This window comes from Myotis nattereri (genome assembly GCF_964212035.1).
Source record: "Myotis nattereri genome assembly, chromosome: 10".
In the NCBI taxonomy this organism is placed as follows: domain Eukaryota; kingdom Metazoa; phylum Chordata; class Mammalia; order Chiroptera; family Vespertilionidae; genus Myotis; species Myotis nattereri.
The window spans coordinates 72605731-72622149 of record NC_138085.1 but is presented as its reverse complement, the minus strand read 5'-3'; the positions used below and the strand labels follow the sequence as shown (position 1 = coordinate 72622149).

At 48.5% G+C, this 16419-nt stretch overlaps 1 protein-coding gene across 1 annotated transcript in view; it reads left to right on the top strand.

Moving 5' to 3' along the window:
* DPYSL5 (dihydropyrimidinase like 5) overlaps nt 1-16419 on the top strand; it is a 59486-nt gene that overhangs the window by 27626 nt on the left and 15441 nt on the right. The window contains exon 3 of the mRNA XM_081101000.1: nt 15444-15602. Within this exon, the coding sequence (XP_080957126.1) occupies nt 15444-15602 (159 nt within the window). The remainder of the gene's footprint in view (nt 1-15443; nt 15603-16419) is intronic.

The following is a 16419-nucleotide window of genomic DNA, read 5'->3' as shown; positions in this document are numbered from 1 at the left end:
CTAAACATATAATGGACATTCAAGAAATAGATGAACGTCAGCATAGCATGGTAGCTGTGAACACAAAAGGGAGAATTTCAGCTCCACATTTACTAGCTGTGTGATTTGGGTAAGTGCACCTCTCTGTCCCTCGATTTCCTTCTCTGAAAAGTGGAGATCAGTATTTTGTGAATATGAGTGACTATTTGTAAAGAACTTAAAATAGTCTTGGGCACTGACTAAGCACAATATGAGTGTGAAGTAAATAAATAGATAGTGCTGATCAAGGACCAACTCCTGGAAAATCCATTTGTACAGTTTCCTCATGAGTATGTATTAAACTGTTAAGCATCAAATAGAAACCAAAAAAAAAAACCACTGGATTCCATTTCACTTTTTAAAAAAATATGTTTTATTGATTCTTTTAGAGAAAGAACAAGGGAGATGGAGAGAGAGACGTTGATCAGCTGCCTCCCCCAGTGGGGCTCGAACCTGCAACCCAGGCTTGCGCGGGACGACACCCAACCAACCGAGCCACGCCCGCCGGGATCCATTTCAATGCTTAGCGTTGACTGTGTGTTTTAGATTTCAGATGGAATCTAATCACGATGGTAATGAATTCTAGGGAAGGGTCTCTCATTCTCTTGTAAGTAGAAATAGCCAGTCGTAAACTCTGCAGGCATCAGGGCTATTTAAAGATGCCCTGCCTCAAATCAGTTATCTTGCTTAACAAGACTTGCTGCCACCTTTCCTTCTACATCTACATTCATTGGCAGGCCAAAAGGAAGGCCAGGCTGACCCCTCTTAGAACAAATGGAAGAGAGGAGATCTGTCCTTTCTTACAGATTTTTCACATCTAGTATTGGAAAAAAATCTCCTATGGTGCCCAAGCAGCTCCTCGATCCTTACAATAAAGAGTGTTTGCAAAGAACTTATCTACAGAGAGATTGTTGTGTTTTAAAACCTTTGGTTCAAAAATAGAAATAAACTCACCCTCTGTGATAGACCCCAAGCATCTTGGAAACCTTTCATAGTTCATACAAGGAGTTCTGCTTTTATACTCTCCTCCTTTAGGGTTTAAAAAAAGAAAAAAGGGAGAAGGGAAACACATTACGTACTGGATGTATGCTTCAGTGATGCTTATAGTACATGAATTATATATTTTTTTCCAAATTTTTTTTCTTAAAGCTTTTACATTTTTTTCATATTTCAAGAAATATTTGAATATGGCCTTAGAGAAAGCTTCAAAAGTCTCGGTTGGAAATATCTCTCCTCCCAGACCTCACTAAGGTTTTCCATATTCCTGTGCTAAAGACAAGGGTCTTAGGATGGTTCATTGACAGGTGGAAATGACGGTAGACACCTTACCTTGTCCTCCTGGTGGTTCCTGCCTCCTTGTTCCCTCAGGTTGTCAGGGCAGCCAACCGTTTTTCCTCCTTCTGATCCTTCTTTGTTTCTTGTTATTTAAAAATTAGGAGCTATAGGATTTTTTTAAAAATATATTTTATTGATTTTTTACAGAGAGGAAGGGAGAGAGACAGAGAGTTAGAAACATCAATGAGAGAGAAACATCGATCAGCTGCCTCCTGCACATCTCCTACTGGGGATGTGCCCGCAACCCAGGTACATGCCCTTGACCAGAATCGAACCTGGGACCTTTCGATCCACAGGCTGACGCTCTATCCACTGAGCCAAACCGGTTTCGGCGAGCTATAGGATTTTAAATTAATGATTATATGAAGATAAAACTATGGGCCAGCTACAGTGAGAACTTTCTTATTAACCATTATCTATCTGTCACACTACACACCCATTCACACGCTTAGACACTTTCACATACTCATCGTCCACACGTTCGCACACTCACCCTCACTGAGACTCAGAATTCTAGAGCTGGAAATACCATTAGAGGTGAATGAATCCAACCGCTAATCCATAAATAACTTTCCTATTTAGATTGAAACTCTCCACGGTATTCTAAATTAATATTTTAAAATAAAATTAAATTTGATATATGGTGGGAATTCTATTCTTGGGAAGAGTATGTATAGAAGGGAGGTCATGATTAAGTAACCTAGGAAGCCACCTTTTTATTTTTTTAATCTCTGTGTTACTCGCCCCCTCTCCCCCCGCAGCAACTTGATTAAGGTGTAATTGACTGCTCATTTTAAAAGTGTATAGTTTGGTATGTTTTGACATATGTATACACTGGGAAGCATCACCATTAATATAATAAGCATATTCGTCGCCCCCAAAAGTTTCTTTGTGGCCCTTGTAATCCTTCCCCGCCCCAGGTAGCCACTGATCTGTTTCCTTCCGTTAGGTCTCCGTTCTTCTTGGGGTCCTTGGTTACTGCCACACCCACCCTGCAGCTTCTCTTTTCTGGTTTGGTGCCCTGACTCTCACCCTGCAGGCTTATGACACTCCAGGGCTCATGTTTGGGAGAGCGCTCTGGCTTCCGATCTCCAAACCCTAGACTCAGTGGCCCATCAAAGTGTGTTTTTCCTGCTGTGTGGGAAACGGAGCTTGTTAAACTCCCAAAGGGCTCCAGGACCCCGGCCCCCCCGGTGGCACCGGGCTGCGCATGGCTCTCCAGGGGACCTACCCTTGAGCTCCCATCCCCTGCCCTTCCGGCCTGGACCTCAGGCCCGCTCGTCAGAGCACTTCATTGTCCATTGTACCCTTATTTTGACCTTTGAAGCCCCTCAGGCAGGTCTTCTCCTTCCTTTCCCAGGGGCCGTGAAGCTGAGTCTCAAGGAAGTGAAATAACTTGCCAAGCTCATAAGTGCTGGGCCAGGTCTGCCTGCCCACCTGCCACTCCAGCCCCCCTTCCTCCAGGCCAGGGTCCCCGGAGGCCTCAGGCAGGCTCCCCAGCAGCTCAGTGGCACTGTTGTCACTTAGCTTTGGGACCAAAAGGAGGGACTCTTGGAGGGAAGAAGAGCAAGTGGGGTTACATGTGGCTTATTTCTGGATTGTTGATGCATCCCTCCCCGCTGGCATCTGTGGGCAGCCTGGGCTTTTCAGGAAGGGGGCTGTGGCCTGCTGGCTTGTAAACGTTCCCACTCTGGGACACGAAGGGGCTTTGCTAAGGAGGAGGGGGACAAAGGGCCCCTCTGTGCGCCTCTAGTTTAGAATGGTTTCCCTGGGCTTCTCAGAAGCTGGCAGCCATGTATTTCTGCCACAACTCCCTTTGAGGATCATCTCCAGTCTCCATGGTAACTGCATGTCGGGAGACAGCCGGCTCTGTGCTGTGGCTTTGTATTAAACACAATGAATTTAAATTGGATGCTCGGCAGTGAAGATAATCATTCTGGATTAGAGAGGAAGCCTGGAGCTCCTCATTTCATAATTTTTGATGTTGGCACAATTCTCAGTGTGAGCCCTGTAATCCGAGCCCAGGCCACACCCCCCGCTCTGTTTCCGAACTGCAGCGAGGCCCATCTTCCCTTGGGTTTTCCTCCTCCCTTCACAAGGGAGTCTTGGAGCAGGAGCCCCTCCGTCCGGCCAGGGCTTGAGCTCTAGGAGGGGCAGCCTGTGCAAAGGCGACCTGGGGGCTCCGGACTCCATGGACCCTCCTGCGGGCTGGCTGTCTGACTTCCTCAGCCTCAGCTTTCTTATCTGTAAAAGGGGAAGAGTCACCTGCACCCTCCGGAATAATATCTTTTTTAATGTTATTGCGATAAAATGTACCATTTTAATCATTTTCAAGCGCACAGCTCACAGAGGCAGTGAGCGCATTCAGTGTTGTCACCACACGAATCCATCTGCAGAACTTCTTCACGTCCCAGCTGAAGCGCCTCACCTACTCAATTCTAGCTTCCACTCCCCCCTCCCCTCCGCACCTGGCAGCCGCCACCTCCCTTCTGTCTCTGTGAACTGACGGCTCGTGTAAGTGGAATCCTATAGCACGTGTCCATTTGTGACTGGCTTGTTCCCTTCAGCATGAGGTCCTGCAGCTCATCCCTGCTGGAGCATGCGTCAGGATCCCCCCCTTTTTAAGGCTGGATAATCTCGCACTGTGTGGATAGACCCCCTTTTGTTTATCCACTGATGGGCACTTGGGTTGCTTCCACCTTTTGACTATTTTGAATAATGCTGCTAGGAACAGGGGTGTGCAGATATCGGAGTCCTCTGCTCAATACAGTCATATTGAGGATCGAATTAGATGATAAATGTTATCTAATTTGCACACAGTAGGCCATAAGCAAATGTAAATTTCTCTCCTGAAAGTGAGTTCAGCGCATGCCGCCACAGTGGTCCGAGCTTCCGTGAGAGTGCTGTCACCTGTGGCTACGAGGCTGCTTCTGTTGCCCTGGGACGTGCTGGTCTGCCATGTCTGGGAATGAACACAATTCATCCCAGAGTTTAAAGGGACTGTCTTTTTTAAAATATATGTATGTTTTTTATTGATTTCAGAGAGAGGAAGGGAGAAGAAAAGAGGGATAGAAACATCAATGATGAGAGAGAATCGTTGATGGGCTGCCTCCTGTACGCCCCAGCCCCCTACCTGGAATGGAGCCTGCAACCCAGGCATGTGCCCTGACCAGGAATCAAGCCCAATCCTCCTGGTTCCTGGGTCAACGCTCATCCACTGAGCCACACCGGCCAGGCTAGAGGGAAAGTCTTAAGCATGGAAATGTGCAGTAAAAACCATGCATGTTTTTACATTCCTCCCACAGTTGGTATTCATATATTCCTAGTTCCAAAAGGAGATATGTTAGAGCTGATGCATATAATTCCTCATCCGTTATCTATTTTAAGCACACCCTCTGGGAAACCCCGAAGCTGGGGTTGGATGCCCCCAGGCTCTGAGTTTCTGTGCTTAGTTACTATTTCAGCAGATTAGATCTGTTCCCAGTATTACAGAAAAGTGTAGGATTTGGGGTAAAAATACCTAGATCCAGTCTTGGCTCATCTCTAAAAAACCAAGATGATGAACATGTGTTGCATGTGGTGTTTGTGACGATTCGGTATATCCTCTGTGTGGATATACTTTCCGCACAGAGGCAGAAAGGGACCCGGCCCTTGGGCTGGTTTGCAACTTTCCGGGAGAGTCCCTCTGGGTCTGATTTCATCCAGAAGTTTCCAGGCCCCTCCCAGGTGAGCATGTCTGGGTCCCGGGAACCATCCTTCGCTGTGGGTCCTCTGAAATTAGCCTTTCGTGGCTGGGCCATGAGGGCCAGCTCCCCTTTGCATTTAGGCATTTGTGACCAGGGAAGGAGGCAGGAGCTCTTGTGACCCCTGCATGACCCCAGCTGCTCCCTGCAGGTGGCAGTCAGGCCTGTTCTTTTTTTGGGGGGACGGGGAGAGGGAGGGAGCTGGGGAAGAGGGGAAGAGAACATTTATTTATTTATAAAATCTCAGAAGTAGAAAAAGTGATTTCTAGAAGAAATGGGCTTAGGAAATGAGTTATGGAGGTAAAGGAAGGGCCCTAGGAGTGAGGAAGGTAGTGGTACTGCGCCTTTTGGGGGAGGGGAAGGGAAAGGGAAAAGGAAAGGGAAAGGCGTGGTGGTGCTGGGGGGGCGGGGGGAGGGGTGTAGAGGGTGCTCTGGGTCCTCAGTCCTAAGGGTTTAAGGGCGGAGACTCAGGGGAGGTCCCAGGGGAAGATCTCAGTAGAATATTCAGCAGTTTTCCAGGTGTGTCCTTTCAGGGCTGTGGTCTCCACTGGTTGATGGGCCGGCACCAGGGCAGGGGTCATGATCCCATGCAGCTGGTCCTGAGGTCAGCAGTGGCTGGTTTTGTTGCTTTTGGGGGCCTGGAGCTGAAATACAACTGAGGCCCAGATGTTATCTCTAGGGAGGGAAGGTCAGGGGTCCAAACCGCGTGACCAGCGATATACTAGGGGAGAAAAGTCACCCTGGCCCGAGCCGGTTTGGCTCATTGGCTAGCACGTCGGCCCATGGACTGAAGGGTCCCGGGTTTGATTCCGGTCAAGGGCACATACCTTGGTTGCAGGCTCGATTCCTGGCCCTCATGGGGGCGTGTGGAATGTAAACAATCGATGTGTCTCTCTCACATGAATGTTTCTCTCTCTCTGTCTCTCCCCTTCCCTTCCACTCGCTCTAAAAATCAATGGGGAAATGTTCTCCGTGAGGATTAACAAAACAAAAGGTCCCCCTGGGGGTAAGGTCCCAGGGCCTACCTTTAGGGCAGGAGCCAGGCAGGCTGAAATCAGGGCTTTCTCAGTGCATGTCCTCATGTCCCTGAGACCCCAAAGCTGCCCGGGATTATGCACCTGTCGGGAGGGGGACCTGGGTTTCCTGGGAGGCCTGCACCTGAACTCTAGAACAGCTCACCTCTCCTGGGAGCCAGGTTTCTTGCCTTGGTAGGAGCGTTTGCTTGGCTTTCATAACCCATCCCAGCCTGGCCTTCCTCCTACCTCTTGGCCGTTCCTTCCCAGCTTCCTTCCTGGTTTTATCTTCGTCTTAATCTTCCTATACGTGACTGGTTCTCAGTGCCTGACCCCAATTTGCCTTCTCCTTTGACCCACCTCTCTGCCTAATCTGGTGCCCATGACTCCACATTTATAGCTGCAGCTTAGACCCCTCTGTGCACATCCCCCAAGCTCAGCACATCCACCAGAACGTGACTCCTCTCTCAGGAACCCTCCTCCCAGGAATGGCACCCCATCCTCCCAAGCCAGCGCTCATTGCCCAGGACCACAGGACTCCTCAGCGATACAGCCAGAACTGGATCCAGGCCTCCAGGCTCCAAGTCAGGCTTCTCCCTCCAGAGCATCCTGCCCCCACACGCCGTCAGAGAACCCAATTGCATTTCTGACTAACTTACAAATGCAATGTCACTCCAAGCCCCTGCCAAACTCTGGCCTGCCCGGGGACCCCTCCCCATTTCTTGGCTATGCTGGACTCTGCCTGGACCCCTGTGTCGGCCATCTCTGGCCCCATAGTTCCCGCTCCCTCAGCACCCCAGCCTGCATTCTCTGCCCCTGCTGCTGGCCTTACAGAGATAGCCCGTTACAATGGCATGTTCGCTCCAGCCCTTTCTTCTTGATTCTGTAGTGCCGCTCCCGGACGGCTTTCCCAAACCTCACCTTAGCTCAGACCAATACTCCAGCACTCCTGATTTTCCCAAACCTTAGCAAAACAGGAAATATTGGCATGATTTCCTGTTTTGCTAACAAGTCTGGGACCGAGGGACTGGGCACCCTCATTTGTCCTCCATGTCACCTCTGATCATCTCCTCCCTATTCGCCCCCCTCCAGAATGGATGGGAAGAGGTGTCCCTCCAAACCTCGGAGTCCTCATCTGCGTAATGGAGATAATAATACAGCTATTGTACAGGGCTCTTGTGAATATGAAACAGGCACAGAATAAGTGCTCAATGGATGTTGGTTATAGAGATTTTCATCTCTACTTGCATGTCCCTCAATCGGCTCTCTTAAGATGTCAAATATTTCTCTTCCCTCCTAAATGTGATAGTTTCTCTCCTAATATTGTTTTTTCAGCCACACAGTGTAGTACTTCCCCCATTATTGACATCGCCTTTTCTTCTGTCATCAAACCCTGCTTCTTTTTTTTTTTTTTTAAATATATTTTATTGATTTTTTACAGAGAGAAAGGGAGAGAGATAGAGAGCTAGAAACATCGATGAGAGAGAAACATCGATCAGCCGCCTCCTGCACATCCCCCACTGGGGATATGCCCGCAACCCACGTACATGCCCTTGACCGGAATCGAACCTGGGACTTTTCAGTCCGCAGGCCGACGCTCTATCCACTGAGCCAAACCGGTTTTGGCCAAACCCTGCTTCTTCCAAGAAACAGGTTTCTTATATGTCCCCCATCCCACCCCTGAAATTCAGGTCCACCATCCCGGCACGGCAGCTCAGCTCGCATCCACAGCCAGAGTAACGTCCCAAAGTCTGGTTTTCATGTCTCCCTCCCCCAGAAGCCTGCTGTGACTACAGACGTGTGCAGGGGTGGGGTGTGGCCAGGGTCCTTCTACCCCCTCCCTCCCTGAGCTCCGGTATGACCATCACCTCCACACACACAAGTTGCTCATCGTTGCCGACCAGATGGAATCCAAGTTCATCAGGTTCCCCCAGTTCGGTCCTAACCAGAACTGCCTTGGCCCAAACCAAGCAGGTCTAGTCTCGTCCCCTGGCCGTGCCCCCAGCTCTCCCACATCATCTCCTGCCGCAGTGCGACCTCCTCCCCTCCGTGCAGCGCTCCGCTCTCCATCCTAAGGTGGCCTTCCCTTCCTCTGCTCTTCCTTTGAACGCCATCGTCATTGAGGAATATTGTCTTGTGATGCCTGGACTCTCATTTTATTTTGAAGTAACTTCCATTAAAAATGAGCCTTTTCCTTGTCCTGTTTGCTAACCAGGCTCTTAACCCTTTGAGTGCCAACCAATATCCTAGGAACCGTGCTAAAATTGCCAAGGCATTTTTGCTGATTTTACAGCAGTTTAGGAAAAAAAATTATGAATCGCAAGTAAATGAAGTTACATATTCAAAAACTTAAGGAAACCTTTACTACATGGACATATTTAGCAATATCATCATCACTAATGAAAGCAGACTTAGAACAGGACGCCATTTGGAAGCTTTGATAGCGCTCCCGGCACCTCAGGGGTTCATCTCCCTCGAGGTGCTTGCATTTCCCACTTCATCTGGAGCAAGCCTGTCAAACTCAAAGGCTCACACGGGCCAAATAAACACGGTTTAAGTGTATGTGGGCCACACAAAAACAAAAGCTTCCATTTTCATAGAAACGTAGGTTTGTTTCGATAGAGACATGCTGAACACAAAGGGCTGAAATAGATGATTCATCGTTCACATAAAATAATAGAACATTTTAATAAAAAGTGATATTTTTTTCGTGAACGTTAACTTACCAGACACAGAATAGCTGCACAAATTAATAAGCGTAACACAAACCTATTTTTGTTGTTCTCCGAAAGCGAAATATTTCCTGGTGCGCACACCAAACAAGTCAGTACAAAACTAATGACGTGGCAATCGCTTCTAAAATATTCACTGCCAGCATTAGTGGAGAGAAATGATGCGCCTGTGCGTAAGGCGCGTAAGAGAAATGAATGAATGCAACACGATTATAGTAATCAGTCATTAGTGAACGTTGTAGTTCGTTATTAATAATTATGTATAACAGGATATTGTAAAAATTAAGTTAGGAAATTTTTATTAAAACGTTTCTTACATGCCGTTATATTGGCTGGGCCGCAAAAATATTCGTTGTGGGCCACATGCGGCCCGCGGGCCACGAGTTTGACATGCTTGGTCTGGAGCATTTGATACACATAATAGGTGGTACGTTAGTGCTACCTACAAATTATGCTTATTTATTAACTATATTATCATAGTATTATAAGTCACTGCGATTTCTTGGGCTCCTGCTATGTGAGGGGCTTTCCATGCATTATCTTCTTTCATTCTCATAGTAACCCCGTGAGGGATATGCTATTATCCCACTTTACAAGTCAGGAAATGACGATTAAATAGCTTGCCCAAGGTCTTGCAGCAAGTAAGTGACAGAGCTGGGACTTAACCCTAAATCTGCCTGCCTTAAAGTGTAGTTCTCCTCACTGTTCCATTCTTGCCTTTAAATATAGAATGTGCCTTTAAATGACAGGGAGAGTCAGTGTGGGAAGATGTCCCTTTCCCAAAGTGCATTGTGGATTGGATGTTGCCTGTTTGCTCTGTAGAAAGTTCAAAGAGTGAAGTGTGAGTTTTAGGATCGGTGGTGCTTAGAGTGAGAGTGTTGCGAGGTCAGGACTGTGTCCTCGATGACGTAGCGGAGGCTGCGCACCCTACGAGAGGACGGTGAAAGGAAGTTTAGGGGTGCAGTGAATCGCAAATGTACCACCTGGAGAAAACCAGCCCGCTGCGGGATGAGCTCAACGGGCTGCACACGATGGGTCAAGAAAACGCTGGAGAACTGTCTGTAGACAGAAAGGATGGCCCAGGGGACTGATCGCTCAGATGCCCTGGAGAAAAGCTTGGGGGTCAGTGGAGGGCCAGTGTGTTTGTTTATTTGTGTTTTTTGAAGAAAATGGGTATTTGATGGAAGGTGTTGGGGAGACTCCAGCAGAGGATGAGGTGGGGGTCAGCACTGAAGCAGCCTGGAAGCGCCCTAACCGGTGTGGCTCAGTGGATAGGGCGTCGGCCTGCGGACTGAAGGGTCCCAGGTTCGATTCCGGTCAAGGGCATGTACCTTGCTTGCGGGCACATGCCCCCAGTAGGGGATGTGCAGGAGGCAGCTGATTGATGTTTCTCTCTATCACTCTCCCTTCCTCTCTGTAAAAAATCAATAAAATATATTTTAAGAAATAAATAAATAAACAGTACCGCCTTGGGTTGGTGAATGGGCGCTTCTGGTCAGCCACCAGACTCCAGGAGCCTCTAGTGAGTTAGTTACCTGTTCCATGGCCGTGTCTGGAGTAATCGGAGAAGTTCACTGTCACGAAGCTGCTATTCCACTTCCTGGCAACATACCCTGAATCCAGGGACCACTCACGTGAACTTGAGGGTGCTCCAGCCACGTGTGGCAGCAAACGTCAGGAACTCAGAAACGAGTACATACCTGGAGGGGTGCTCATGCGATGAATTAAAATGAACGAAATAAATCTACATAAATAAATTCTTAATGGCGTTGAATTTAAAAAGCAAGTTGCAAACGGATAGGGGCAATACGATATTATTTGTATATATTTTAAAATTTATAAAACAAATTAAAAGCATATAATTTTAAAACATAAAAACATGAATGGGGACATTTTTACCCACCTCAGGGGAGAGGCATGGGAGTAGGACGGAGGGCTTCAGTTATATAGAGAATATTTTATTACACTTTTTTATTAAAAAAAAAAAAAAAGCATGTAAGGGAAATACAGCAAAAATGTTAACCTCTTATACCAGTATTTAACTAGTGGGTTTATAGGTATGTAGTGTACTATTTTCTATACTTTTACTGTATGTTAAAACATTTCATTTAAAAGAAAATATTTAAAACACATAAGTATGGTTAACTAAATTTTAAATAGTTTTAGCTTCCTCTAAACTTATTTTAAAATATGTATTATAAAAGTAATGTAGCCCTAGCCGGTTTGGCTCAGTGGATAGAGCATCAGCCTGCGGACTGAAGGGTCCCAGGTTCGATTCCGGTTGGGGGCATGTACCTTGGTTGCGGGCACATCCCCGGTGGGAGGTGTGCAGGAGGCAGCTGATCGATGTTTCTAACTCTCTATCCCTCTCCCTTCCTCTCTGTAGAAAATCAATAAAATATATTTTAAATATATATATATATATATATATATATATATATCCTATCTAATAAAAGAGAAACATGGTAATTGGCATACAACCGCTACCCTTCCCATTGGCTAATCAGGGAAATATGCAAATGAACTGCCAGCCAAGGTGGCGACCGGCAGCCAGGCAGCTTGAAACTAACATGAGGCTTGCTTGCTTCAGTGACGGAGGACTCCAACGTTCCCCGCCTGCCTTGCCGGCCTCTGAGCTGCAACTCTAAACAACTATGTAACAAATATAGAAGCTAAACAAAACCCCAGAAACCAGCTTTCAGTGAGCCGGGATCTCAGAGCTGGAGTTGATACAGAGTTTCGATTATAGAACCTAAACAAACCAGATACCTACTTTCAGCAGCCGAGTCCTAAGAGCTGGAGCCAAGCCTCAGAGCTAAAGCTGGCCCAGAATAAAAAAGAAAAAAAAAAGAAAAAAAGGAGCGGTTGGGAGCTTCAGTCCCAGCCTGAAAACAGCCCTCAGCCCCTCACCCAGACTGGCCAGGCACCCCAGTGGGGACCCCCACCAGGAAGGGTGTGTGACCAGCTGCAAACAGCCATCATCCCCTCATCCAGGCTGGCCAGGCACCCCAGTGGGGATCCCCACCCTGATCCAGGACACCCTTCAGGGCAAACCAGCCAGCCCCCACCCATGCACCAGGCCTCTATTCTATATAGTAAAAGGGTAATATGCCTCCCGGCACCGGGATCAGCGTGACAGCGGGCAGTGCCCAAACCCCCTGATCACACTGCGGCTCTGTGTGTGACAGGGTGCGGTGCCCCAACCCCCTGATGGGCCCTACTCTGTGCGTGACAGGGGGGAGCTCCCCAACCCCCTGATGGGCCCTGCTCTGTGCGTGACAGGGGGTGGCGCCGCAACCTCCCCATCAACCCTGCCTTGAGTGTGACAGGGGGCGGTGCCCCAACCCCCCAATCGGCCCTACCCTGAGTGTGACTGAGGGTGGCATCGCAACCTCCCAATCCGCGCTGCTCTGAGCCCGACCAGGGGCTGCACCTAGGGATTGGGCCTGCCCTCTGCCACCCAGGAGCAGGCCTAAGCCAGCAGGGCGTTATCTCCCGAGGGGTCCCAGACTACGAGAAGGCACAGGCTGGGCTGAGGGACCCCCCTTCCCCCCCCCCAGTGCACGAATTTTTGTGCACTGGGCCTCTAATATATATATAATATATTCTATTAAATAAAATTCAGAAAATTAGAAAATATTAATTACTCAGAATCTTCTCACCTAAAAATGGTCATGGTTAATCTTTTGGTGTATTTCCTTCCATTTTTTTCCCTTTGTGGGTGTGTGTGTGTTTAAGCAGAGTTCTAAGCATCTTGGCTACACACTGAATTCTGCCTTTTTCACCCATTATGACATCCTCCTTTTCCCATGTGATGACTTGGCCTCCGTGAGCATCGTTTCTATTGACTGCCATTGAAGCTCCACAGCTTGCTTAGCCCACACCATTTTTGCATAAAAACAGTTGTGAACATGCAGCCGTCCTATGTTCATAAACATAATCCTTTTGAAAGCCCGAGGAACAGGACTGGGTGGTGCTCGGCTGTTGACTTCTGCGCGGCTGTTCTGTGGGGGATGGCAGTAAAAGGGTCTGTCACATCTGTGATATCACATTCCCGAGGAGACTGAGCTTGTCAGCATCAGCCCGGGGGTAGGAACCGTGCATATTTCAAGAGCCAGCTCTGTGTCTCTTGCCTGAGAGGAAACAAGTGCTCCAACCTGCAGCTGGGGGAGTATTTGCTGATTCCATTAAACTCTTATTTTGAGGCCTGAGTAACAGCAGGAATAATTATGGCAGATATTTATGTGCGCCCTCCCAGCTTGTAGACGCTCTCCAGCCCCCTGTGATCCCTCTCCGGGCCCCCGAGAGTGAGGTGCAGAGCAGGCACACGGGTGCCCTGGGTTACCACAGTAAGCAGAAAGTCAGGCCCACCACCCGATGCTCCCACCTCCTTCCTGAACCTTTCAGTGGTCATCCTTAGACCAGGCAATAGGGGCCATGTCTGCCCAGAGCCCACGATCCCACCCCTAGACCACAGCCTGAGTCTGTCCTCCTGGGGGCCAGACCACCAGCATGTGCACGGCTAGCGCCAAGGGCCTGATTTGCAGCGGGTGAACAGAGCTTACTGGTAGACCTGTGGGCTGCAGGATGAATCATGCATGGGCCAGGGGGTGTGGGCTGGAGCAAGCACAGAGGCTCAAGGCTCAAGGCCAACGTCCCCTACCGTGCAGCTCAGAAATGCTAGGTCTCTGAGAATTCTAAAATCAGGCCTGGCCTTCTTGGTCATTATGACAATACGCTGTGGGAGTAGGAGGATGTGCTGTGTTCTGTGTGACGGTTGTTGGCTAGATCTGTACCTAGATTTGGTACGTGGACCTCCTTTCCCACTCTTGCTCCAGTACCCACAGATTTTAAGAACATTCTTATCACACTCGCGTTTCCAGGTTCCCCTTTTTCTACCCAAGGCCACCATCATACTGGGGTGCAGTGGGGGGGAGGGAGGGGGGGCGAAGAAAGCAATCTGAAACCAGAGAAAATGAAACAATGATCTGACACCTCCATGTCCATGTGTAAAAGCAAGAAATGCATTTCAGCGGGGAAATGCATGGAGTACAGCCACCTGCTACGAGGATGAATCAGCCTGGCCCAATCCAGCAAATCAGAAAGAGAAGCCAGCGAGTAGCGCCGCAATCTGCCTCTCTGCCTTCTCTCCGCTTCCCGCCGCCCTCCCAATCACCGGTCCTCCTCCTCTGCGTGCGCCGCTGAACTGCACCCTCTGTCGGCCGCTTTAAGCTGTGCAAGAAGCCCGACCCCTGAGTTTCCCGGGGCCGCACGCCCAGCAGAATCAGCATGGAAAATCAATGTTGCAAGAACCCTCATTCTAATTGTTGTTTGGCCACTGAACTGATTTTTGGGGGGTCCTTACTCCCCAGCGATATTTCTGATTTGTGATCGAGGATTTAACTGAATAGGGAAGCATGAATCATTAAGACTATTTCCTTGTGCTGTTTTTTTCCCCTACAGAAGACAAACAGCTATTCTGAACGATTACACACACACACACACACACATTAGGACAAGACTTTACAAGTCAATTTTATTTTTTTTAAATATATTTTTATTGATTTTTTTTACAGAGAGGAAGGGAGAAGGATAATGAGTTAGAAACATTGATGAGAGAGAAACATCGACCAGCTGCCTCCTGCACACCCCCCACTGGGGATGTGCCCGCAACCCAGGTACATGCCCTTGACCGGAATCGAACCTGGGACCTTTCAGTCCGCAGGCTGACTCTCTATCCACTGAGCCAAACCGGCTAGGGCACAAGTCCATTGTATAAGTGAGGGCTCTGTTGACTTTCACAGCTACCCAGGAAGGAAGCTATCCCCCCACGAGTAGGAAAAGAACCCGCATCTCCGAGAGGCTAGGTGGCCTGGCTGAGGTTGTCCAGCCGGGAGGTGGCAGCGTGGGGGCCGGACCTTGGGTCTGACCCCAAATCACTGTAAGGACCCACATGGAAGGACTTTTTACCCACCAGAAAAAAGAGAGAGTCGCCTTACATCGTCAGAGTCCTCACAAAATCTCTCACAAGATCCCGTCTCAATTATTTTCATTTTAATCAAGTTTTGTTTGAGAACAGCACATTAGCCTAGAACAGACTTTGGTCAGTACTGGTTTTAGAACTTGTGGAACTCGCCTGACCAAATTTGTTTTTTAAAAAAGGTGTGTTGGGGGAGGAGGGGTGGGGAACGGGGAGAACTTTAATGCAGATTTAGTCATTATTCCTGGAACTATGCTTTGTGGTTGCAAGTGAGGCTTTTTAAGATTTCTCTTTCAAGTGGTATGTTGTGGAGATGATGAGCTGGACCATTTTTCACTGATAATTTATACAGGAACCTAAGAAGTGCTCTGTGTCAAACAGAGAGAGGGGAATGAAGTTTTGTGTGCTGGATCCACAGTAAGGATGCTTCCACGCTGGCCCCTGCGCCTTCAGGCAGCTCACAGCTCCCTAAACATTGCTGCCTCCGGGGGGCCTCACAGCCTCTTGGGAGGTAGGGTCTGTGGTTGTCCTGGATGCCCACCTGAGGACCCCGTGCCTCCCCATGTCAGAGACTTGGGTGCGGGAAGAGAAGTGACGAGACTGCTTTTCCCATCTTCCTCAGGCAGCGCTGGTTGGAGGGACCACCATGGTCATGGGCCACGTCCTGCCTGACAAGGAGACCTCCCTCGTGGAAGCCTACGAGAAGTGCCGGGGGCTGGCCGACCCCAAGGTCTGCTGTGACTACGCCCTCCACGTGGGGATCACCTGGTGGGCACCCAAGGTAACAGTGGCCTCCCCCAGAAGAAGAGAAAATGCCCTTTTAGGCAGAGGGGCCATTTGGTGGGGGGCAGCTGGGGTGTGGAACTCGCCCGCAGGTGTGGGACACCCCTCCACCACCATCGTTACTCCCCCAAATGCCAAAAGCTTCCCCCGTTGCCCCACCCAGCGTTGGCCTGGAATCGCGGGCACAGTCAGTGCTCAGCAACTCCGAGGTCAGAGCAGCCATCCCAGAGGCTGCGGGGACTTCCCTGCATCTAGAATTTTAAACTCGTTTTTCTCATAATCAAATGTGATTTCCAACTATAGATTTTAAAATTAGAAAAGAAAGAAAGCCCATAATCTGGTCACCCCAGCACAATCACTATTTGTTGTGTAGCTTCTTTCCTTCCAGTCTTTTTTTCATACACGCTTTTGACCTGGTAACTCTTCTGCTTAAGCGTGAGCATTTTCTGTTTGCCTGCACGATCTTCATGACCATCGATGTAGGTGACCATCGATTATTGATTTATTCTGTCAAATAAGTAAAACTCAACTTACTTTCCTCTCAGCAGACCCGTGTTCCATTTTTTCCTAATATAAATAATGTTGGGGTGAATCTCCTTATTCACATAGCTTTGTACCTAAATTAGATTTACCTTAGGGTCTCTGGATTTTTAGCATTACTGTGCCTTCTTCTAACACCTTTTTTGGGTTAAGGGGACTAGGCCAGAGGAGTAAAAGGTATTAGTGTGTTTACCAATAAGGCTGATTTGAAGTCAGAAACACAGAACAGCCTATGTGGTAGGAGAAGCATGCCTAGGAGGTAACAAGATAGTCCC